The following is a 24,144-nucleotide window of genomic DNA, read 5'->3' on the forward strand; positions in this document are numbered from 1 at the left end:
GGGATTGAATCCTAAACTGGGATTGGAGAAAGCCAAAAGGTAATTGCTGTGCCATGAGTAATAAAGTCGTTTGTCTCTGACCCAGGAATCTCCTGTCTTGTGCCAGCATCCATGAAACTGTAGTGTAAAAACTCAAACTTTTAAAAGTTCTTGATGTGGTCTTTGGCAAAATTAAATAAGGTCCTGGGAACAAAATTTTGCCTGGGACAACTGTCTAGAAGCGAGGGATTGGCTCATTTTTCTAAATGTCAAGGGTAATAGGTCCATTTTCTCTTTGTTCATTTACATTTCATTAAAAAGGAAAGCACACAAGAGACTTGCTGTCCAACAAATTCAGCTTTCTTGGAGCTGAAAGAGCCACATTTGTTCCAGTGAGAAATCGCCCAGGCTGCAGATGCTGAAGAGCACACAACCTCTCCCTAGCATCAAGAATCTCATTTACAAAAAAAAAAAAAAAAAAAAAAAAAATCTCATTTGTGAAGATGGAGCAAAATAAGGAATAGGAGAGGTCTGAGAAGGCCATTAAGTGCTTTGGTTTTTAACTCAAAAAGTGAAGGAAACTTAAGTTTCGATGTTAGTTACTTTAGATTTTAATACCTTTGGATTATGACTTGCAAGGGGATTTGAATTTGTTGGCATTTTACTTGTTTGAGTATCATGATTATGTTGACACTGTATCTCTTTGTAGCACCTCTGAAAAGCTGCACTGGACAATGAGGCTAGAAATAATTGTGTATGAGAAACAGCCTAGGGATTGATTTTTAGCTTCTGGCAAATTTCATTCTTCTGGAGGTGAGGAGCAAACCATCACTGCCTTAGAGACAGGCCCCCTGGGTCCCAGTTAAAAGCCTAGTGTTTAGAAATGTTCTGTAATTGCTGTCCGAAACATTTATGAGATCTCCTTAAACACACTGTGACTAAAAGAGTGTTGGACCCTGAGCATCATGTGTCTTCCTCAGCAAACCCTTGAAGCCTTACAAACAAACCATGCAACGTGTGGCTTTTATCTCCAACCACTTCCATTGTGCAAGCAAATCCGATCCCAAGGAAAACTGCAGGAGGATGGGTTGCACCCAGTTCATGCCATGTTTTTACAGTTCCCAGCACTTGAAAAAAAAATAATCTGCAGATGTGACAGAAGACCTCCAAGCTCCAAATCCCTAGGAAGCTGTGCTGGCTCATTCCCCTGGTCAGTATCTACCGGACTGTGGAGCGTGGTGATTTCCCTTTCATGCTTCAGTCACACTAAGATTATTTTTAGGCTGCCAAAGGAAGCTCATTTTCCAAATCTCTGGGGCAGATGTTTGAGTGACCGAAGGAGAACCAGATGGCCATCAAAGAGGCCAGGGCTGGGAATGAATAGCCATTCAGAAAAAGGGAATCAGAACAACAATAAATCAGCCCGAGGTAGCAAGAAGGCTGTGAGTCGACTTCAGAAATTAAAACACAAATCTACCGCTACACTAGATTCATTGCTTCCTAACAAAGACGACTCAGGACTGAAGAGGAAAACAGGAAAACCTAAAAGCGAACCTTGCCAGACCCCAGAACGCTCTGGTACACGTAGTGTACACATCTGTGTGCAGAGCATCAGATGCAGCTGGGGGAAAAGCAGCAGCTGACGTGGACCCAGGCGCTCAGGCTGGCGCTCTGAAGATGAAGGAATACTGTCCTTGTTCTGAGCCCATTTCTGGGTTCATCCCATTGATCATCCCCAAACAATGTGAATGGGCTCGACATATTATGTTGATTATTTGGACGATTTTTATGCATACCAATTAGATTTCTTAGTCCCTTAGAAAGCGGAGGCAAAGAAATCACCTCTAAGGACGTAGGAATGTAATCAGCTGTTGGCCCAAGTTTGCCTCCCCTAGTGGTGGGTCTGTATGGGTCACCCTCCCAAGGAGAGGACAATGTCCTCAAGTGACTCAGTTCTTCAAAAATAATAGGAGATGTGGATCGCAAGAAGGAGAATTGGCACATGTCCCTCCTTGGTATTGATTTCAAATTGAGGCAAGGCAAGTACAGACATTCTCTGCAAAGTAGGAATCTCTCACTCTCGCCATGTTCCATAACCTCGTGGGTGAGAAAAATGTGCAGTCTGGAGCTCTTCTTTGGCCTGTGGGCTGGCTCCTAAAGACAGATCCTTGGGTCATTTCTCAGCAAGAGCTGGCTGCCTGCCTGCCTGCCATGGACATATTTCTGGGAGCAGGACTATGATATTCTTTACCCTAAACTCCAGAATGATAAAATCATGTGTGTGTAGGAAAATCTCAAAACACACAAAAAGTAGAGGTGGGTGAGCTATCAGAAAAGACATGTTAAAAGAGACCCAAGAAGCAAGAAGGAGGATTGGAGAAAGAAAATAAGGCTGAATTAAGATTCTTCCAGGGCCTTTTCTCTATACAAATGTTTTAGAAAAAGTTTTACATGATTATCTGGCTTAGGAAAATAGTAAAAGATCATTTTAGGGGAGCTTGGGTGGCTCAGTCAGTTAAGTGTCCGACTTCGACTCACGTCATGATCTCACGGCTTGTGAGTTCGAGTTCTGCGTTGGGCTCTGTGCAGAGAGTTCAGAGCCTGGAGCCTGCTTCAGATTCTGTGTCTCCCTCTCTTTCTGTGCCCCTCCCTTGCTCGCACTCTGTCTTTCTCTCTCTCAAAAATAAATAAATATTTTTAAAAACCTGAACATACCATTGAGGCAGGTTTTAGATGAAGAGTAACTGGTCATGCTGAAGACAGTACATTTTGGTGTGCTGGTAAGTTCCAGGGGGCACCCTAAGGCCTTCTGCTGCCTTTTCCAGATAAGCATGAGTTGCACCCTCAACTCTTTATTTTCCAGGAATGGTACTAACTTCATGCTTATTTGCTGGTATATATTTCTAAGGGCATGTACTTTTTGAAGAATCTGAATAGAAAGCTGGGGTATGCTCATGGGAGCCCACATGGGAAGCAATAGTAAGAGAGGCTGTCCCGGGATCCCACATGATCATCTATAGATGGGTTGGCAAACTGCTGCCAGGGGGCCAAATCTGGCTCAACATCTATTTTCGTAAAGTTTTATTGGAACACAGTCATGCCCATTAGTTCACTTATTCCCTATGACCACTTCTGCACTACTAAGGCAGAGATGAACCAGTGTAACAGAGACTGTTTGGCCAGCAAAGCCTCAAATGTTTATGATCTGGCCTTTGTAACTGCTGACCTCTCAACTGTAGGAATAGTTCAGACCCTATGAACCTCCTACCTCCCCACCTCTACCCCTATCCAAAGTCACTGTGAACAAACTTGAGAAGTTTTAGGAAGCATAACTTAGTAAGTTGAAGCAAAGGTACAGACAAGTAGAGACCTCTTAAGGAAGCTGCTACTGGAGACAAGGCTTATTGGTCTACCATGGTATTTCCTCTAAAAATATCTTTAGCATCCACACTTTATGATTTTACCTTTAAATTTCATTTTATTTTTATTTATTTAATTAAAATTTTTTTTCAACGTTTTTTATTTATTTTTGGGACAGAGAGAGACAGAGCATGAACGGGGGAGGGGCAGAGAGAGAGGGAGACACAGAATCGGAAACAGGCTCCAGGCTCCGAGCCATCAGCCCAGAGCCTGACGCGGGGCTCGAACTCACGGACCGCGAGATTGTGACCTGGCTGAAGTCAGACGCTTAACCGACTGCGCCACCCAGGCGCCCCTAAATTTCATTTTAAAATGACACTGGTAAGAAACTCATATGAAGTAACAAGGATTCTCTTTTTAAAATGCACACTGTTTGCTCAGTGACCTAGAATTACTGGCCACCATTTAGACTGGTTTAATTAGATTGCTTTATTCACAAACATACTGCTTGGAAGAAACGGAAAAGATTTTGTTTGTTGGGTGGTCTGTTTTGTTATCGATGTTAGTAGTGAAAGGGGGGAAATGACTTGGAGAAGAAGGAAGGACGGACTTCTTAGGAGCCTGGAGTCTCGCAGGAATTGGGGGGTGACTGCGGGGACCCTCAGGAGGGGAGTTTAGAGCAGTATGAGGACACTGGGCTTCAGGAAACCTGTGAAGAGAGGAACTAGCAAGTAAGGAGGAACAGATGACATCAAGTCGGAGGTTTCAAAGGTCAACTAAATCCTATTGAAACTATTGCTTAGGATTGGCCCTGCCTTCATACACACACACACACACACACACACACACACACACACACACAAAGTGGGGAGGAAATCCTTTTCATCCATCTTTTCTACCACCAAGAAGGCCCTGCCCGCAGAACCCAGCACTCTGTTTGGTGGGCTGGGCCTGCTCCTCTCCTCCCCTGACCAGTCAGTCACACTGCTTCCTGCCTTCCCATCTTTATGGCCACCTTTCCTGCCACACAGGCTCTGGTCACTTCCCAGTGGGACTATAGCGAAGGCCTCCATTCCTGTCTCTGCACTCCACTGCCCCTGCCCTGCTTTTATTCAGTCCAGCTGTTTCTCTATCTCACCACTAAAGTAACCTTAGAACACATACTCTGGGAGGAAAGTTCTCAGTTTTTCCCCTTGAGGATTGAATTTCCCCCTAAAGTCAGGAACATGACAAGGATGTCCACTTTCACCACTGTTATTCAACACAGTATTAGAAGTCCTAGCCTCAGCCATCAGACAACTCAAAGGAATAAAAGGCATCCAAATCAGCAAGGAGGAAGTCAAACTTTCACTCTTTGCAGATGACAGATACTCTATATGGAAAACCCAAAAGATTCCACCAAAAAACTGCTAGAATTGATCCATGAATTCAGCAAAGTCATAAGATATAAAATCAATGCACAGAAATCGGTTGCATTTCCATACACCAATAATGAAGCAACAGAAAGAGAAATCAAGGAATCGATCCCATTTACAATTGCACCAAAACCCATAAAATACCTAAGAATAAATCTAACCAAAGAGGTGAAAAGCTATATACTGAAAACCACAGAAAGCTTATGAAAGAAATCAAAAAAGACACACACAAAAAAAGGAAAAATATTCCATGCTCATGGATTGGAAGAATATTGTTAAAATGTCAATACTACCCAAAGCAATCTGCATATTTAACGCAATCCCTATCAAAATATCACCAGCATTCTTCACAGAGCTAGAATAAACAATCCTAAAATTTGTATGGAGCCACAAAAGACCCTGAATAGCCAAAGCAATCCTGAAAAAGAAAACCAAAGCTGGAGGCATCACAATCCCGAACTTCAGGATGTATTACAAAGCTGTAATCATCAAGACAGCATGGTACTAGCACAAAAACAGACACTTAGATCAATGGAACAGAATAGAGAACCCAGAAATGGACCCACAAATGGATGGCCAACTAATCTTTGACAAAGCAGGAACAAATATCCAATGGAATAAAGACACTCTTTTCAGCAAATGGTGCTGGGAAAACTGGACAGCGACATGCAGAAGAATGAACATGGACCACTTTCTTACACAATACACAAATATAAACTCAAAATGGATGAAAGACCTAAATGTGAGACAGGAAGCCATCAAACTCCTAGAGGAGAAAGCAGGCAAAAACCTCTTTGACCTCAGCCACAGCAACTTCTTACTTAACACATCTCTGGAGGCAAGGGAAACAAAAGCAAAAATGAACTACTGGGATCTCATCAAGATAATAAGCGAAGGAAACAATTTGCAAAACTAAAGGCAACTGATGGGATGGGAGAAGATATTTGCAAATGACATCCCATAAAGGGTTGGTATCCAAAATCTATAAAGAACTTATCAAACTCAACACCCAAAAAACAAATAATCCAGCGAAGAAATGGACAAAAAGCATGAATAGACACTTTTCCAAAGAAGACATCCAGATGGTTAACATGAAAAAATGCTCAACATGACTCATCATCAGGGAAATACAAATTAAAACCACAATGAGATACCAGTTCACACCAGTCAGAATGGCTAAAATTAACAACTCAGGCAACAACAGATGTGGGCGAGGATGCGGAGAAAGGGGAACTCTTTTGCACCACTGGTGGGAATGCAAACTGGTGCAGCCACTCTGGAAATCAGTATGGAGGTTCCTCAGAAAATTAAAAATAGAACTACCCTACGACCCAGCAACAGCACTACGAGGTATTTATCCAAGGGATACAGATATGCTGTTTCAAAGGGGCACATGCACCCCAATGTTTATAGTATCACTATCAACAATGGCCAAAGTATGGAAAGAGCCTAAATGTCCATCAACAGATGAATGGATAAAGAAGAAGTGGTATACACACACATATACACACAATGGAGTATTACTCAGCAATCAAAAAGAATGAAATCTTGCCATTTTGCAACTATATGGATGGAATCAGAGGGTATTGTGCTAAGCGAAATTAGTCAGAGAAAGACAAATATATGACCTCACTCATATGTGGAATTTAAGATACAAAACAAATGAACATAGGAGAAGAGAAGCAAAAATAATATAAAAACAGGGAGGGGAACAAAACATAAGAGACTCTTAAATATAGAGAACAAACTATAGGTTGCTGGAGGGGTTGTGGGCAGGGGGATGGGCTAAGTGGGCGAGGGGCATTAAAGGAAGACACCTGCTGGGATGAGCACTGGGTATTATACATAGGGGATGAATCACTGGATTCTACTCTTGAAATATTATTGTACTATATGCTAACTAACTTGGATGTAAACTAAAATAAATAAATGAATTTTTTAAAAAAGAACAAATACTCTGACTCATTCAACTTGAAAACCATCATTGAGTAGAGTAGTTGTTAAGTCAAATTCCTTAGTCTGGAGCTAAAAGCACAGGCTGAACATCTGTGCTTTTTTTTTTTTTTATTTGTTGATCCTTGAATAGGCTGTAAAATTTCCTATTTGAGGACCACTGTGCATGTTGCTTTTCTGTCCTAAAAGGTTACCTACTTCTGCGGGTGTTCCTATGGAAAAATCCATGGATTAGTCAAACACCACCCCATCCATTGAGCCCTCCCAGATTCCTGGAAGGAACGGGTCAATATGGGATATGGTTCCTAGGAATATATTATGTGGAAGAGGGGAATATGAAAAGTATAGAAATAACCGTAATTCATTACAGAATATAAGAAGTCCTGTTAAGAGAGGAAGACTGTGTCTGTTATCCCTTTGTATCTCCCAGAGTGCCCAGAACAGCCCTCAGCATATGGATGGCAGCATCAGGCTGGCTATAGTTGAGCATGGGCTCCTACCAGGGCCTGGTTGTGGGCATTCGGCAGGGCCACATTACCAACCTCTGAGGTTGTACTGGTCTCAGTGGGAAGAAGGTCAGGAAGAATTACAGCTTTGATGCTGAGGAGAAGGTGTGTGTGTATGACATGCAGGCTACCTGTCTGTCTCTACTAGCTCAAAAGATAATTCCACAAATAGCTATTAAGTAAATATGTCTGCTGCTAGAGGAAATAAATTTGAATATCGAAACAACAGCTTAACCAAAAAATTGTTGAAAAAAATCCATCCCAGTTTTATTTTTTATTAAGTTTATTTACTTATTTTTAGAGAGAGACAGAAAGTACAAGTCAGGGAGAGGCAGAGAGAGAGAGAGAGAGAGAGAGAGAGAGAAAATCCCAAGCAGCCTCTGAACTGTGAGCACAGAGCCTGATGTGGGGCTCAAGCCCACAAATCATGAGATCATGACCTGAGCTGAAGTTGGATGCTTAACTCACTGAGCCACCCAGGGACCCCTAACCCATTTTAAATCAGGAGGGGTCTTTCTGATTAAGTACTACGATGTGAGAAACAGAAAAATGAAACTGGCAATCAGAGAAAACAGACATAACAGAGGCTGGTCCTACTTAAAAAGTCTCTTTGAAAGATAAGGGGCTTCAGAATCTTTTTTTTTTTTTTTTAATGTCTATTCATTTTTGAGAGAGAGAGAAAGAGAGAGAGAGAGAGAGAGAGAGAGAGAGAGAGAGAGAGAGAGAGAGAGAACAGGGGAGGGACAGAGAGAGAGGGAGACACAGAATCCAAAGCAGGCTGCAGGCTCTGAGCTGTCAGCATAGAGCCTGATGTGGGGCTTGAACCCACAAACTGTGAGATCATGACCTGTGCCGAAGTTGATTGTTCAAGTGACCTGAGACACCCAGGCACCCCAAGGGGCTCAGAATCTTCATAGTCAGAGGTAGAAGGAAGGATATTTCTTTTTTTTTTCCAACGTTTATTTATTTATTTTTTTGGGACAGAGAGAGACAGAGCATGAACGGGGGAGGGGCAGAGAGAGAGGGAGACACAGAATCGGAAACAGGTTCCAGGCTCTGAGCCATCAGCCCAGAGCCTGACGCGGGGCTCGAACTCCCGTACCGCGAGATCGTGACCTGGCTGAAGTCGGACGCTTAACCAACTGCGCCACCCAGGCGCCCCAGGAAGGATATTTCAAGTGAAGGAATAAAAGCAAGAACAGAAGGGAGAGGCTTGGTTTTCTTTTTCTGCAAATGTCATTTACTGAGATCCCTCAGTCCTACGTAAAAAGCTTACCAAGCAAAAACAAGCAAACAAACAGCAAACAAAAAGCTAGGCAAGCAAACAACATTAACAATAGGGGTGAGGAGAACGCTATTAATTTTAAACAACCCCATTTCTTTGAGAAATGTCTGCCCTGGTTTCCACAGGGGAATTTCTGACCTCTTATATTTTGCTCTGTTTTTATTTCCAGGCTCTGGACTACTGTTTTGCATAAGATGTGGTGAAAAAGAGAAAAAAACACCCAAAACCCTCGAAATCTTCCAATGCTCACAGAGTCATCAGGCGAGGTGTTTTTTCCCAGCACACACTGCCTATTTGTCTCACTCATCTATGCACTGTCAAAGTGGTTTTGTCATTTTCCTAAAAAAACCAACACAATAACTGGAATTGAAACTAAGTGGGGGATATCCTGTTTCTCTTAAGAGAGTAAGAATCTGACTGTATCAGCACTATCTCCATTTACAGTCTCAAAAGACACATCCATCTCAAGGATTTCTGTTACCTTAAAGGCTTAGTGAAGCTCATAAACAAATAAGATAGATTTCCGAAGATACATGGTGCACACACGAGTCACATTATCCCCTTCTGCCTCCTGTGCAACTGCCATCATATTGTCTAGGGCAGAAAAAGTTTTATTCAGTTTCATTTCTGAACTGCCACTGTCCTCAAGTCTTAATATATTCTACTTTACATTTCAATGTGAGGATCACAGATTTAATCTCCCAAAGGACAGACAGAACTAGATTGGTGGGGGTGATCTTTATAAGAGGTAAATTCATAACAGGGGTCAGGGCTGAAAGGCATATTGGAATACGATAATGGAGTACATAAAGACAGCAACCAACTTACCTGAAGTCATAAAGTTGCTTCATGACTTCTATGGTGTTATTTTCATAAAAGAAATTAATTTGAGGGCAAAGAAATATTATTACATGTTCTGGTGGTCCATATTTTATTTTCACTGAAATTTGAAGGAACTTTTCAAATCCAAAATATGAAAATAGGGTTGACTGCTCTTGCACTGTTGGTGGGAATGCAAATTGGTGCAGCCACTCTGGAAAACAGTGTGGAGGTTCCTCAGAAAATTAAAAATAGACCTACCCTATGACCTAGCAATAGCACTGCTAGGAATTTACCCAAGGGATACAGGAGTACTGATGCATAGGGGCACTTGTACCCCAATGTTTATAGCAGCACTCTCAACAATAGCCAAATCGTGGAAAGAGCATAAATGTCCATCAACTGATGAATGGATAAAGAAATTGTGGTTTATATACCCAATGGAATACTACGTGGCAATGAGAAAGAATGAAATATGGCCTTTTGTAGCAACGTGGATGGAACTGGAGAGTGTGATGCTAAGTGAAATAAGCCATACAGAGAAAGACAGATACCATATGTTTTCACTCTTATGTGGATCCTGAGAAACTTAACAGAAACCCATGGGGGAGGGGAAGGAAAAAAAAAAAAAGAGGTTAGAGTGGGAGAGAGCCAAAGCATAAGACACTCTTAAAAACTGAGAACAAACTGAGGGTTGATGGGGGGTGGGAGGGAGGGGAGGGTGGGTGATGGGTATTGAGGAGGGCACCTTTTGGGATGAGCACTGGGTGTTGTATGGAAACCATTTTGACAATAAATTTCATATATTGAAAAAAAAATTAAAAAAAAAAAAAAAGAAAATAGGGTTGACTGCACACTATGGGGATTCCTTTGGCTGATTTCACCGTGTTCCATGCTGTCATGTCAACCTTTGTAGATGGTGTAACCACCAGGCCCTCCTAACATAGATTCACAAGTTATAACCCCATGCTACTGTACTAACGTATGTATACACTGTGAAACATAAAAGAATCTAAAATGAAATAAAATCTATACAGGTTCTAATACTTCCCTCGCACATGCCAAGGGACTGTCTGGCATCCCCCGACTGGGTATGTTCACCCCACTTTGGAGACCACTGTGCTGAGACTGGAGAACACAGTATTTGCCTTTTTTATGCAAATCACTCGAGTTGTTTACTTCCTTGAGAAATGCAAACTGCTCATTTAAAAGTGCAGCAGAGAGCCAGGTAACGAGTTGGAACAAGCCCCAGAAAATGTGCCACGGGAATAAACCTAATGCAAACTCCAGCAGTTTTCTGGGCAATTTATCCAGGCCAAATAATTATTCTTATCTTATTTCCCCCCCACCCATTTAAATAATCACTTCATCTCCTTAAGTATGAAACCAAACCAAACAAAAACCACCCCCAACTTTAAATCTTATTTTCCTAGACCGGCAGTAATTGCAGCCTTGTATTATCTTGTTCTGGCAATTCCACACACTGTGCTAAGCCCGCACAGCCTCGTACATACTGCTTAGCTGGCTGGAGCATGGCTTCAGGAGCATCTAAGTGAACGGGGCCCTGCTTCAGAAAGTCTAGGACACTGAGGGGAAAGAGAAAGTAGTTCACAGTCTGGGACAGTGGAATGGAAAATGTGCAAGTCGGGGAATTGCTACCAGTATGCGTCGCTGCCTGCTTTGAGTTGGTGCAGGGAATAAGAGAGCTTTTGCACCCCATGACCATCGCACCACCGGGAACTGGTGTCTGCGAAGGCAACAAGAACCACGAGGTACACGCAAGTCTATGCTCACGGAGGATCCAGAGGAGGCTGGGGGAATCTATGTTTCCAAGTTTGCCACAAGCACCTCAAACACATGGCCTCACTCCCTCATCTCAAGCTATGGGAAGGAGGGAGGTGGTTGGGGGCCTAAACCTCCCCTTATCTCAAAGCCGTGCACAAAGAGGTCTTGGGCCCTCATCCAGCCCCTAGCCAGGAGACTCAGGAGCCCTGCCACTTGGTCTCAGGTCCTAGAAACTGCCACATAGCCAACAAAGGGTGTATTCGAAACTGCTGCTTCCTAGGGCAGTCACCTTTTCTCTAAAATTTGTTTTCAAAATCTGGGTGAGCATCAGAATCACCTGGGAAGCTTCTGAAAATAAACTCCTGGGCCCCACCCCACTCAGACCAGGCAAATGGGACTCTCCAGCATGGACCCCGATGATCTGATGACCAGCCGAAACCACACCCTCCCTGTGCATTTTAGACCCATGGAAGAGTGTAGAGCTCCATGTACACACGTGTGTGCTGCAGCACACAGTCGCTCCCCTTGCATAACTGAGAAGGACTGTGAACACCTTTCTGAGCACATTCCTCTTTTCTTTCCTGGCTTTTTCTTTTCCCTCGTAGCTGCCTTGAGTCATAAACATGACTTGTCCAGAGGACAAGCAGTGCTCAGTAGGCTTCTCTCCCATCACACATTTCTAGCTTTAAAAAAATACAAGCTTTGGACTAGCTAATCCCCAAAGTTCCCTGTAGCTCTGACACTTTACAGTTTTATTTATCGGAACGCCGTATCTTCGAGACTCCTAGTTCCGTGCTTTTTTCCCTCGTGCCTTTTTGACTTGTTTCTTCACTTACATTCCATGTACTAGGTCACCAACTCCCTTGGGGTGTTTAATCTTTTGTCGTTGCTGTTGATTTGTTAAAAAATCAAGTCCTAAACTCCATTTCTAGCCTGTAGTTTTCAAACCTTCACATAACAACAACAACAACAAAAAGAAATCTACTCATTTGTTAGTGAGGAGCTACCATGGATATCCTATTTTAAGGGAAGGTAATGCTGTGTTTTCTCCACGCTATACTTAGAAAAATGATTTCTCTATCATCAGTATTCCTATGCCAGGTGGAAACTCCAGAAGGGAGAGACAGATAGACCTTCTAGTTTGCAGACACAAACAATAAGCGCCTACTATGTGCTGTGCCCATTTTAAATTCATGGAGTGTTGGGGAAGGCAGGCAAGTCAGTGGAAGATGACCAAACATGACAAGGGGGCGTCATCAGCTGTCCCACTGTCCAAACATCCTTCCATTCCATACACACATACATACATACTGAGAGTCAGCAGTGAACACTTGGGATACATGAGGGAGCAAACCCGACATGGTCCCTGACTACAGGGGTCCTCTGCTAATGGGGGAGGATGATGTTAAGCAAGTTGTCATATGAATATATGCGTCACTATGAATTGTTAAGGACCATGAAGAAAAATACAGGGCATATAACCTGCTGGGGGCCCAGAAATAAAGGATATGTGTATCTGGGAAGACTTCCTGGAAGAAGCAAGTCCCAAAGTGAGAGAATAAAAAGAGGAAGCCCAGAAAGAAGGGAAGGCCATTCCTGACCCAGCGAAGTGAGTACATCTCTAAGCAGCTGCTGCCATCGCCATGTACTCAGAGGCATCCTGAGGTTAGTAGCACAGCCTACTGAGCCCAGAGGAGCAATCTGTCTTAACACCCTTCCTGCCAGCCTTGAGGGAAACATTCACTCCCCTTGCAAAAAGCACAGGGTGCCTTGTGTCAGTGTCTCTGCATGAACAGTTTTACTTTGTGAGGATCTGATTTTCAGTCCTAAATGAGATCTTTCCGTGTTAGTACTAACTGCAAGTTTATATACTTGGTGCTCACTGTTCTTTGCATTAGGCTCTAAGTTCGATTCACAGAAAAACAATCTAGCCTAGGCACCAAACAAGACACAATTTCCCGTCTAGGATAGCTTGACTCACCCAGAAACTTCCAGATACTTCAATACAAGTCCTCAATGCCCAGACACTCTTGGAAACATTTAAGGGCTGACAGTTTATCAGTTATTCAATAGAAACAAAATACAAGAGCTCTTGTCCTTTCTTTTCATACACAGATTAATATCTACCCCCAAGATGCTAACTCTTCTAACTCAGGCTCTCACACCTCATGACTATTCCAATAAAGAATCAAACACCAATATCAGACTTACAGAATCGTAAGAGCCAGCTTGGCACTTCTTTCCTTTTGAAAGATGAGGTCCTTTATTCCTTCTTAAACCCTAATCACCCAAAAGTTCTGCAAGATTTTCCCGAACTGGTGATTCCAAAAATGTTAGAACTGATTCCCTTGATGTCAAAGGAAGCCGGATACAGGCCTGCTGATTGATGTGCTAAACAAACTCTTCCTAGCTGAGCCTTGACAATTGCAGGTTTGGCAAGACAATCATTACTTCCAGTTTTGTTTTTGTTAAAATATAAAAAGGGAGAGACAGACTCCCCGTCATTTAAGAGGGATCACCCAGTCCACGCCCTCTTGTATTAAAACTCTCCTTCCTGTCTTCATTTTAAAAGAGATGAGCCACTCATGGGGTGTTTGGGTGGCTCAGTCAGTGGAGCATCTGAATCTTGATTTCGGCTCAGGCCATGATCCCAGGGTCGTGGGATTGAGCCCTGCATCGGGCTCCATGCTGAGTGTGGAGCCTGTTTAGGATTCTGTCTCTTTCCCTCTGCCCCTCTCCCTAACTCGTGCTCTCTCTAAAATAAAACTAAAAAGAGAGAGAGAGAGAGAGAGAGAGAGAGAGAGAGAGAGAGAGAGGAGCCACTCTCTCCAAAGCCTAGATTTATTTTTCCTGAAAAAAATCTCATTTTTAAAAAGATGGACTGTAATTATTTACACTTGAGAAAGGACACAAGCTTTCTGGAATAGCCAATAATAAAGCAGTCATTTTATTGGAGGGCTCTAAAGGTCTCACACGTTAGCCTGTGTCCAAATTACCTAGAAAGCTTGTTAAAAAACACTGCTGGATACCACCCTCAGAGTTTCTGATTCAGCAGGTTGAGGGTGGGCCCTGAGGATCTGTGGTTCTAACAAGTTTCCAGGTGATGCTGTTGCTGCTGGTCCAGGGACCACATTCTGAGAACCACTGCTCTAGAGACAGCTTTATGATCAAGAAGTGTGTACTGAGTAAGTACTTAATACAAGGTACTCCAATGGGTACTGGGAGCCCAAAGAGATAAGCAGCAAGTAAATAGAGAACAGCGGGAGGGGAGGGTGGGTGAGGGGTATTGAGGACGGCACCTGTTGGGATGAGCACTGGGTGTTGTATGGAAACCAATTTGACAATAAATTTCAAACAAACAAACAAACAAACAGCAGATGCTAAATGCCCAGGGAGCAGTGATCAGCATGTTTGGGAGAGAGAGCAATGATGTTAGATGCTGCAAGCCAAGGGCGGCCTTGGAGATAACTCTCTGACTTGAGAGGTCCTTGAGAGCAAGGCTAGTGCCTAGATAAGCAGAGATGAAGGCACACGTGTAATGCCTCAAAGCAAAACATCTCAATTCCTATCAACACCGACTCTCCTTGCTATGGGAAGGTCACCATGCAGAACAGGAATTGTGGCTCATGTCCTCCACAGGCCTGCGCACTCAGCTGCACTATGCCATGAGGGTTCCAAGTGTGCAAAACCTGCAATGAGTAGAGCCTCCTGCAACTGGCCACAAAGACCAGAAGAGAATTACTCTTCCTGATTCTATCAGCAGCAAGGCCAGATCTGGCAGCACTGTGATGCCCCACAGGGCGACGTCCTCAATGGTGGAAGAGACAGGGGCCAATTCCTCTGAAGAGTAGATGGAGAAGGACCCAGGCAGGGCATGTGTTGGGGGCGAGAGGAATGAAGCACAAGAGTCAGAAGCTTGTGGACCCAGGATATAAGAGGACGAGGTGAGCACTGAGGGGCAGATCAGAAGTGGTCAAGGAATGACAAGAGATCACAGGAGAATCCTTTCCAACCCCCTCAAAGATCTCAGGCATGCTACTGTCCCAGGGGAACAGAGATGCTTACAGCACCACGGTCTTTGCCCTTGAAATGGTCCTGTCTAATGAGGAAGACAGAAGAATAGAAAGATAAATTATGAAAACAAGACGGGCTTATATGTCATAGCACTATGACAGAAATCCATTCATAGTGCTGTGCAAGTGCAGAGCACAGACCAAGTAACTCTGGGAGGTCAGGAAAGGTTTACTTATGGGGAGAGGTGACATTTGGGCTGGGTTTACAAGTATCTTCCAAGTAAAAAGAACAGGTGTAAGGCATAAAGTAGTGGAGAGCTCTGGAGCACCTGTGGAATGTGGGGCTTGCAGTGCTGGGAGGGAGGGAGGGAGGGAGGGAGTGTGTGTGTGTGTGTGTGTGTGTGTGTGTGTGTGTGTGTGTGTGTGTGTGTGTGTGTGTGTGTGTGTGTGTGTGTGTGTGTGTCTGTCTGTCTGTCTGCCGGGCGCTAATGGCATTCCATATTAAGGAGTTGGGATTTTAACCTCAGACTGAGAGTCACCGAATGATTTTTTTAAATGTTTTTTTCTTTTTTTGAGAGAGAGAGAGACAGACAGAGTGTGAGTTGGGGAGGAGCAGAGAGAGAGGGAGACACAGGATCTGAAGCAGGCTCCAGGCTCTGAGCTGTCAGCACAGAGCCCAACACGGGGCCTGAACTCACGAACTGTGAGATATGACCTGAGCCAAAGTCAGATGCTTAACCGACTGAGCCACCCAGGTGCCCCGAGTCACTGAATGATTTCAAACCATTAGGTGACATGGCCAGATTCTCATTGAAAAACTGTCATTGGAGAACAGAAGTCAAAGTGGAGAAGCAAGACTTGGGAAAGAATGGCCAATCCTATGGACCAGGACTGCAGCTGATATGGGGGAGAGGGTCAGATTTAGGTATCTTGGAGGCTGAACTGGCAATCTTCTGTATTGGATGTAGGGGGTGAGTGGTGGATGGTGGAGACAGAGCCCTATCACTGAAGCCAGACCCCTCTGAGATGGATGAAAATTATTCAAATGACCATGGAATTTCACTGTCCCAGCTCAATGCATTCTTTTTTTTTCCTGCCTCTACTCCTCCAATTTGATATTCACCGTATGACTTTATTCTAAGCATGGTTCCATCTTTTTGGAAGGAAAATCTCATTGCTGTCTACTGTAGCCATGCAAAATAAATCACAGGGCTACTCATCACAGATCCTCAGCTTTCATATTACATTCACTCAACTAAGGCTTCGAGCACATGGTGACTTTACAGGTGCAAAAATAGTCAAGGTCTGAGTGGAGCCTGGCAGCAGGTTTAATCATTATCATCTGTGAAATAAAAGGCTTTGTAACTTGATTAAACAGTACCAGGTTTCTTTCATTTAAATGGTTCATTAGTGTTTAAAAGTGATAAAACAGAGAGTCTTAGACTGCAAACACAGAACTGAAAAAATGAAGCTTTTTTCCCTGTAGTTCAGTACTTTTATAAGGCAGAGCAGGGGAGACCTCGGGCACACTGTCAAATCCAGAAGATACTTCATGCCAGCTGACCAATTTCTGATCCTGCAGGGCTCTATCTCAGGCTTGGTTCTCCTGGTTAAGACCAGAGCTCAAGAGGATGGTGACAAATGATTGGTGTTGAGGCATCAGTGGTGAGCCAGGGAGAAACCCAGGTGTCCCCTCCTCTACAAGTGCTTTGTGAGGAAGGCAGAGAAGCTCAGAGAAGAGAGAACTGTGAAAGCAGGATGACTTTGGGTTTTGCGTGGATACTGGGTTTGGGATTGTCTACGAAAGCCTGGGCTGACAGGACAGAGACCCCTAACATACTGCATCGAAACATGTGCTTATGGAAAATTAGTGCTGAGTTTCCCAAATAAACTATGTTATAATAGAATGCATTGCAATTCCTTTGGCAAAAATACAATAAACATATAAAATAATATATGATGAACTGGTAAACTTTTTAAAAAGATGTTATTTTTTAAAATGTTATTGGTGATGATGGGAACTGGCCACTGCTAGATGTCTAAATTAGTATAAATAATCTCTCTGGAGAAAGCCCGTTTTTTAATTAGATTATTTGTGGGTTTGGTGTTGAGTTATTTAAGTTCATTATATAATTTGAACACTAACCCTGTATCAGATATGCCATTTGCAAATATCTTCTCCCATTCAGTAGCTTGCCTTTTAGTTTTGTTGTTGTTCCTTTGCTGTGCAGAAGCTTTTTATTTTGATGTAGTCCCAACAGTTTATGTTTGCTTTGTTTCCCTTGCCTTAGGAAATATGTCTAGAAAAATGTTACTATGGTAGAGAAATTACTGTCTCTCTTCCAAAGATGACATACAGATAGCTAACATACACGTGAAAAGATGCTCAACATCACCTATCATCAGGGAAATGCAAATCAAAACCACAATGAGGTATCACCTCATGCCTGCCAGAATGGCTAAAATAAAAAACACAGGAAACAATAAGTGTTGGTGAGGACGTAGAGAAAAAAGAACTGTCGTGTACTGTTGGGAATGCAGACTGGTGCAGCCATTGTGAAAAATAGTGTGGAGCTTCCTTAACAAATTAAAAACAGAGCTACCATATAATCCAGTAATTCCACTACTGGGTGTTTACCCAAAGAATACAAAAATACGAATTCAGAAAGATATGTGCAGTCTTATGTTTAAGTGGCATTATTTACAATAGTTCAATTATGGAAGCAGCCCAAATGTTCATTGATAGATGAATGGATAAAGATGTGATACACACACACACACACACACACAGGGAATATTATTCAGCCATAAAAGGATGAAATCTTACCATTTGCAACAACATGGATGGATCTAGACAGTACTATGCTAAGTGAAATAAATCAGAGAAAGACAAATACCATATGATTTCACTCATATGTGGAATTTAAGAAACAAAACAAATGAACAAAGGAAAAAAAGAGACAAACTGAAAACCAAACTCTTAACCATAGAGAACTGATGGTTACCAGAGGGGAAGAGGGTGGGGGATGGGAGAAATGGGTGAAGGGATAATAAAAAGTACACTTATCATGATGAGCACCTAGGAATGTATAGAATTGTTGAGTCAGTATATTGTACATCTGAAACTAAGGTAACACTGTATGTTAACTGTACTAGAATTTAAAAAATACGTATGTGTGTAAAGAAAAATATCAAACAGAAAGGCATTAAAAATGTTAAATATGGCTATCTTTGAGTAGGATCATGGGTGATTTATACGGTCTTGTGGGATTTTTCTTTTTTGTGTGTGTGGCATTTTTCTGATCAAAAATCACTTATATAGTGAAAATAGTATTATAATCAGAAAAATTCATTTAAATTATATGTAATAAATTATAATAAATTAATCAATTATAAATTTATGCAAATAAGTATAATTTAAAAATATGTAACACGATGTATTTAATATAGAGAAAGGCCCATTTACTAGAGCAGTATTTAGTGTAAAAAATTTGCAATTAAAGAATTCCTTGGTGTTTTTTGTTGAGAGTACAAGTGATGAATTTTTAAAAACGAACATGACTGTAACCTCTCCACAAAGACTGCTGTGCCACACACATGGCACTTTATCAGAGGAGGCACAGAGCTATAGAGCCTCTTCCTCTCTTTAAGATCCTGAGCTTGATGGGGCCCCTGGGTGGCTCAGTCGGTTAAGCGGCCGACTTCAGCTCAGGTCACGATCTCGCGGTCCGTGAGTTCAAGCCCCGTGTCGGGCTCTGTGCTGACAGCTCAGAGCTCAGAGCCTGGAGCCTGTTTCAGATTCTGTGTCTCCCTCTCTCTGACCCTCCCCCATTCATGCTCTGTCTCTCTCTGTCTCAAAAATAAATAAACATTAAAAAAAAAAAAAAAGATCCTGAGCTTGCTCAGCATTCTGTTGAGAAGCGGCCAAGCCAACCCAGGGCAGCGTCCCCAGCAGTGGGGTCCCATGAGGGGAGGTCCCCGTGGGAGGGGGCCGGGCTGCAGAGACTTCAGGGAAGGAAGCCTGGTTAGTCAGGTGGAAATATGGGAGTGGTGCTGGAGTTGAGAAGTCTCTGGTGGGGCTGCCACATATTTCTTGTGCCAGGGATGAGAAGGAGCAGAGGGTAACTGCTGTGTCAACACAGAGAACGCAGGGCTCCTAGGGCTGGGAGGTCACGGGGAGGAAGACGGGTAGGCAGTAGTGAGAGGCAGTGGGGAGGAGACATCTGACGTTGAAGCCTGTTCCAGGCGTATTCAAAGACCATCCCTGAAGGCTCAGGAGGCCGGAACGTCAATATTAGCCCAAAGACCCTTTGAGGCTGCCACACTGTGGTCAGCTGTGGGCCTCGGAGTAACCATAATTTTCATGGTGGATAAATCCAGTTCAATTTTGGTGTCATTTTCAGTAGCATTCAATGAATGCTTACTCTGCTGTTTGATTTTGAATTCATTTAGTTATTTATAACTCAGCACCAGATGTACTGGCTAAATTCTAGGGATTCACTGGGAACCCAATCCAGTCATCACGTTCCCTTACCTCATGGAGTTTTAGAGTTGGACGGGAGAAGCAGATCTTAATCATATAATCACAAATCCAAACGTGATAAGCAGTTCACAGGAGAGCCACATAACCATGCTAGGAGAGCTAAGAGATTTTTGTTTTAAAGCTAGTTTAAGCTTTTTTTTTTTTTAAGTTTATTTTTGAGAGAAAGAAAAAGTGTGAGCAGGGAAGGGGCAGAGAGCAAGGAGGAGAGAGGACTGGAAACGGGCTTATGCTGACAGCAGAGAGCCTGATACAGGGCTCAAACTCATGAACCGTGAGCTCATGACCTGAGCTGATATCCGACTGAGCCACTCAGATGCCCCAGAGAGCTAACAGATTTAATATACGTGGGTATAGCTTCTCTGACGCAGTAACACTATGGGATCCCAAAGATGGATAGAGTCATCTTATTCAGGCAGAGGATTCCAGAGAGACAGAAGAGCATTTGCAAAGGTCCTGTGGCAGAAAAACATGTAGCCATCATGAGGGACCACAGGAAGGGCAGTGTAGTGGTTGCTTAGGAGTGATGAGCTCTGTGAGAAAGAAGTAAGGTTCAAGAAGTAGGCAGGAGCCAAGGAGGCAGTGTAAACCACGGAAATTAGTTTGGTCTCTACCCTAACTAAAAGTAAAAGTGAGGGAAGCCACTGAGTGGTGTCATAATCCAAAGAAATGGGAATAATTGCAGTTGTTTTTAAACTGTTCACCTTAATGCCATTCATTCAGCTCTGGCTTATTTGCTTTACAGGTTAGCCTTCTGAGAAAGTTCTGTGAAGGAAGAGCAGCTAGAAAAATGTTTCAAATCAACACTGGGCTTATACAATGCCTCTGGGCAAATTACAAAAAGGCATCTCTTCTTTAAGATGCTTTCCTTCTTTTATTGGCAAATTGTCTTGATTATTGATTTTGTTAGAGCAAAACTCTTTATTGCTATCTTCCAGAAAACTGCCATAATAAATGTAAAAGCCCCCAATTTTTATGACGTGAATGTGCTTCCTTAGATGTAGCACTTTTGTGCAGTCCACACTCGCACAACCATCCTCAGTGACCCTAGATGTCTAGAAATCAAAGAGAAAGGAGAAGAGCAACTTTTTCTTCCTTAAAATAAAATAGCACACTGTGTAAATGTAACAAAAATGCAATTTTTTTGGTCTTCTGAGGCCTAATTTAACCAAAACTAATTTTCTAATGCTTACCCATGCTGCCTAGGTTTAGTGCTGGTGGGACAGAGTAAGGGTCTTCAAATGGCAGAAGGAGGGCCCCCTCTCCATGGCTGATTGGATGGGGAACAAGAGCTAACAAGAGTTTACACTGAAAATGACACATCTATCAGATCTGGGGTCCAAAGAGGAAACCATGGGGCCACACTGCAACCACAGTTAACCAAAAGCCCTCCGGACTCTGTGTGCCAGCAGACCATGAGGGTGTGAAACATCACAGGCCACGTAAGAGCTCCGAGCCATGCAAGAGTCCCAGTTCCATTAAAATTGTAAAACATATCTTTTTTTTTTAAGGGGTGCTAACACTTTTTTAAAGTTTATTTATTTTTGAGAGAGAGAGTGAGAGAGAGAGCGACCAAGCATGAGTGGGGGGCGGGCAGAGAGAGAGGGAGACACAGTATCCGAAATGGGCTCCAGGCTCTGAACTGTCAGCACAGAGCCCAACACAGGGCTTGAACTCACGAACTGTGAGACCATGACCTGAGCCGAAGTCGGACGCTTAACTGACTGAGCCACCCAGGTGCCCCAAAATTCTAAGACATATCTGCACAACTTTGCCCGAATGGGTTTTGTGTTATTGTAACATTCCACTTCTCAACCAGAATCTCTCCATCTAAGCCTGTTTGCTTGTTTGTTTATTTATTTATTTGGTTTATTTAGTTTGAAAGAGCACATGCAAGTGGGGGAGGGGCAGAGAGAGAGAGGGAAGAGAGAGAAAAGAGAGAGGAGAGAGAGAGAGAGAGAGAGAGAGAGAGAGAGAGAGAGAGAGAGAGAGAGAGAATCCCAAGAAGGCCCTGTGCTGTCATTGTGGAGCCTAATGTGGGGCTCAAACTCACAAACTGTGAGATCATGACTGGAGTTGAAACCAAGAGTGGGACGCTTAACTGACTGAGCCACCCAGGAGCCCCTCTCCTGGGTGGCTTAAATTCACAAACATTACTTTTCAAACCTACACCAAGAAGTGGCAATAAAATTCTCATATATATTAATTAGTAAGCATGCTAGAAATTGATATACACACTGAACTTAATACACAGTTGCTCTCTCATCCCATTTCCAGTTTCAATGTTTTCTCTTTTTTTTTTATTAATATTTATTTTGAGACAGAGCATATGTGTGTGTGTGTGGGCGAGGGAGGAACAGAGAGAACGCGCACGAGAGAGAATCCAAAGCAGGCTCTGTGCTGAGCACAGAGCCTGACACAGGCTCAATTTCACAACCATGAGATCATTACCCAAGCTGGTCAAGAGTCAGACATCCAACCAACCGAGTCACCCACGCACCCCTCCATGTTTTTTCTTAAATGAAAATCATTACTCTCATGGATTTGTCTCAAAGACCGTGACAAAAAAATAAAAAGAACACCCTGTGGTCCTCTCCCATCTGGGTCTCTACCCTACTATCTTAAGCTATTATCTTTGATCCTGCCTTCAACATCTTCGGGGACACATCATTTTCCAGCACAGCAGCTGGGGAAACCAAAGGCACACTTACTGCTCCCTGGACGGAAGACGAGCCAGGTCCTTCGTCCTCTTCCCCGTCTGGCTCCTGGTCCTCGTTGTCGGTCCAAGAGGACACGTCCTCTACTGAACTGGTCAGATCAGGCAAACTCTTAGATGTCAACCTCAGGAGGTCCTCTGTGGAGCTTTCCTAGGGGGACACAATTAAAGGGCTATGAATTACCCCATGGCACCAAGCAGTTCTGGATCAAGGTCAAGGAAAACCTAGAAGAGGCAGCTGTGAGCGTGGCCACGAGCTCTGAACAACCGAAAGACCGGATGGAATGTATGTCCCACACTTCAGGTTGGCAGGGTTACCACATGTCAGGGGCGCAGACCCAATTTAAATCCCAACCAATTTTTTTTTTCCCTGAAAAACCTGTTTCATAGACAGATGTTTCTACAGGCAATCCAAATTCTCTGTCCTTTAGATTCTTTGATATCCTGCCTTACTTTACACTTTAAGCCCCCTCATTGGCAGGTCAGGATCTTAGAGCAGTCACTTCTGCCCAGCATTCCAAACACACCTCCCTCCATTGTCCCCTCCAACCCATACCTTCCGTGCCAGCAGTACTGACCTTCTGACATGCCAGGCTCTCTCCTGCTCTACGTCCTTTTCCACCAGCAGCTCCCTCTGCCCAGGGAGCTCAGTTTTGCAGATCAGCTTTAGCACCCTCCCCTGCAAGCCTTCCTGGATGAGCTCAGGAGCCATTCTGCATGTCTTTCCCTTCTTCCCAAATGTCCTTTACTGTTTCTTTCATCGCCCTGCATGTATGTCTAAGTATGCCTATCTCTCCTGCTCATCGGAGCGTTCCCCAAACTGAATGCCATTTCTACTCTTTGCTGTGTCCCCAGGCCCAGCACACAGCTCTAATATCCATGTGCTCCTCCCCCTCACTGCTCATCTCACTAGCATACGAGATTTCATTCACTGAAGAGAGATCAGACTGTTGATTGAATCATAACCCCAAAGTGGAGACTGATAACGTCTCTTCAAAGAAAGAAGCCCTTGAACACTTTTTAGAGGTCAACAAAAATACATGGAATCAGACTCCATTTATTTTATTTTTTTTTAACGTTTCTTTATTTTTGAGACAGAGAGAGACAGAGCATGAACGGGGGAGGGTCAGAGAGAGGGAGACACAAAATCTGAAACAGACTCCAGGCTCTGAGCTGTCAGCACAGAGCCCGACGCGGGGCTCGAACTCACGGACCGCGAGATCATGACCTGAGCCGAAGTCAGCTGCTTGACCGACTGAGCCACCCAGGCGCCCCCAGACTCCATTTAGAGTATAAAGAAGGCTTCATCATAGCCCTTCCTTCCTACACACAGACAAGGCCACAGGGGTGAGTGGGATGCAGGCAAGGTCAAAGAGGCCACTCGACAATCTCACACGCAAGTGAGGTGCACACAGCCGCCAAGAACTCTCGGAGAAACACCACAGCATAGGAGGCCAGGGAGTAGGGGTGGCTGATCTGAGGCCATAAAAGAGAGAAATGCGTCCTCCCCTCCTTCTCCCACAGCTGTTTCTACAGGAAGGAAGCATGTAGAAAGTTCTGATCATCATATTCCTCAGGACTTGACAGAAAAGAGAACAATAACACAAGACGCCCATCTTAAACAACAGGTGTTACAGACTACTAGTGAGTAGGTATACTGGTGACAGTAACACTTGTTACTAGTTTGATGCAGGTCCAACTTTGGAGGTACCTGAAGCTCATTCCTGTCAGGTCAGTAATTGTGAATACTACACAGTTAGACCTTATCTGAGG

General features: G+C 43.5%; 1 protein-coding gene across 1 annotated transcript in view; it reads right to left on the minus strand.

Annotated features, from left to right (window-relative positions):
- The window catches only part of PDZD2 (PDZ domain containing 2), a 367,861-nt gene that overhangs the window by 60,063 nt on the left and 283,654 nt on the right, over positions 1 to 24,144 (minus strand). Inside the window, 1 exon segment of the mRNA XM_003981524.6 lies at positions 22,367 to 22,522. Coding sequence (XP_003981573.2) covers positions 22,367 to 22,522 — 156 coding nt within the window.

This window comes from Felis catus, chromosome A1 (assembly GCF_018350175.1).
Source record: "Felis catus isolate Fca126 chromosome A1, F.catus_Fca126_mat1.0, whole genome shotgun sequence".
NCBI lineage: Eukaryota > Metazoa > Chordata > Mammalia > Carnivora > Felidae > Felis > Felis catus.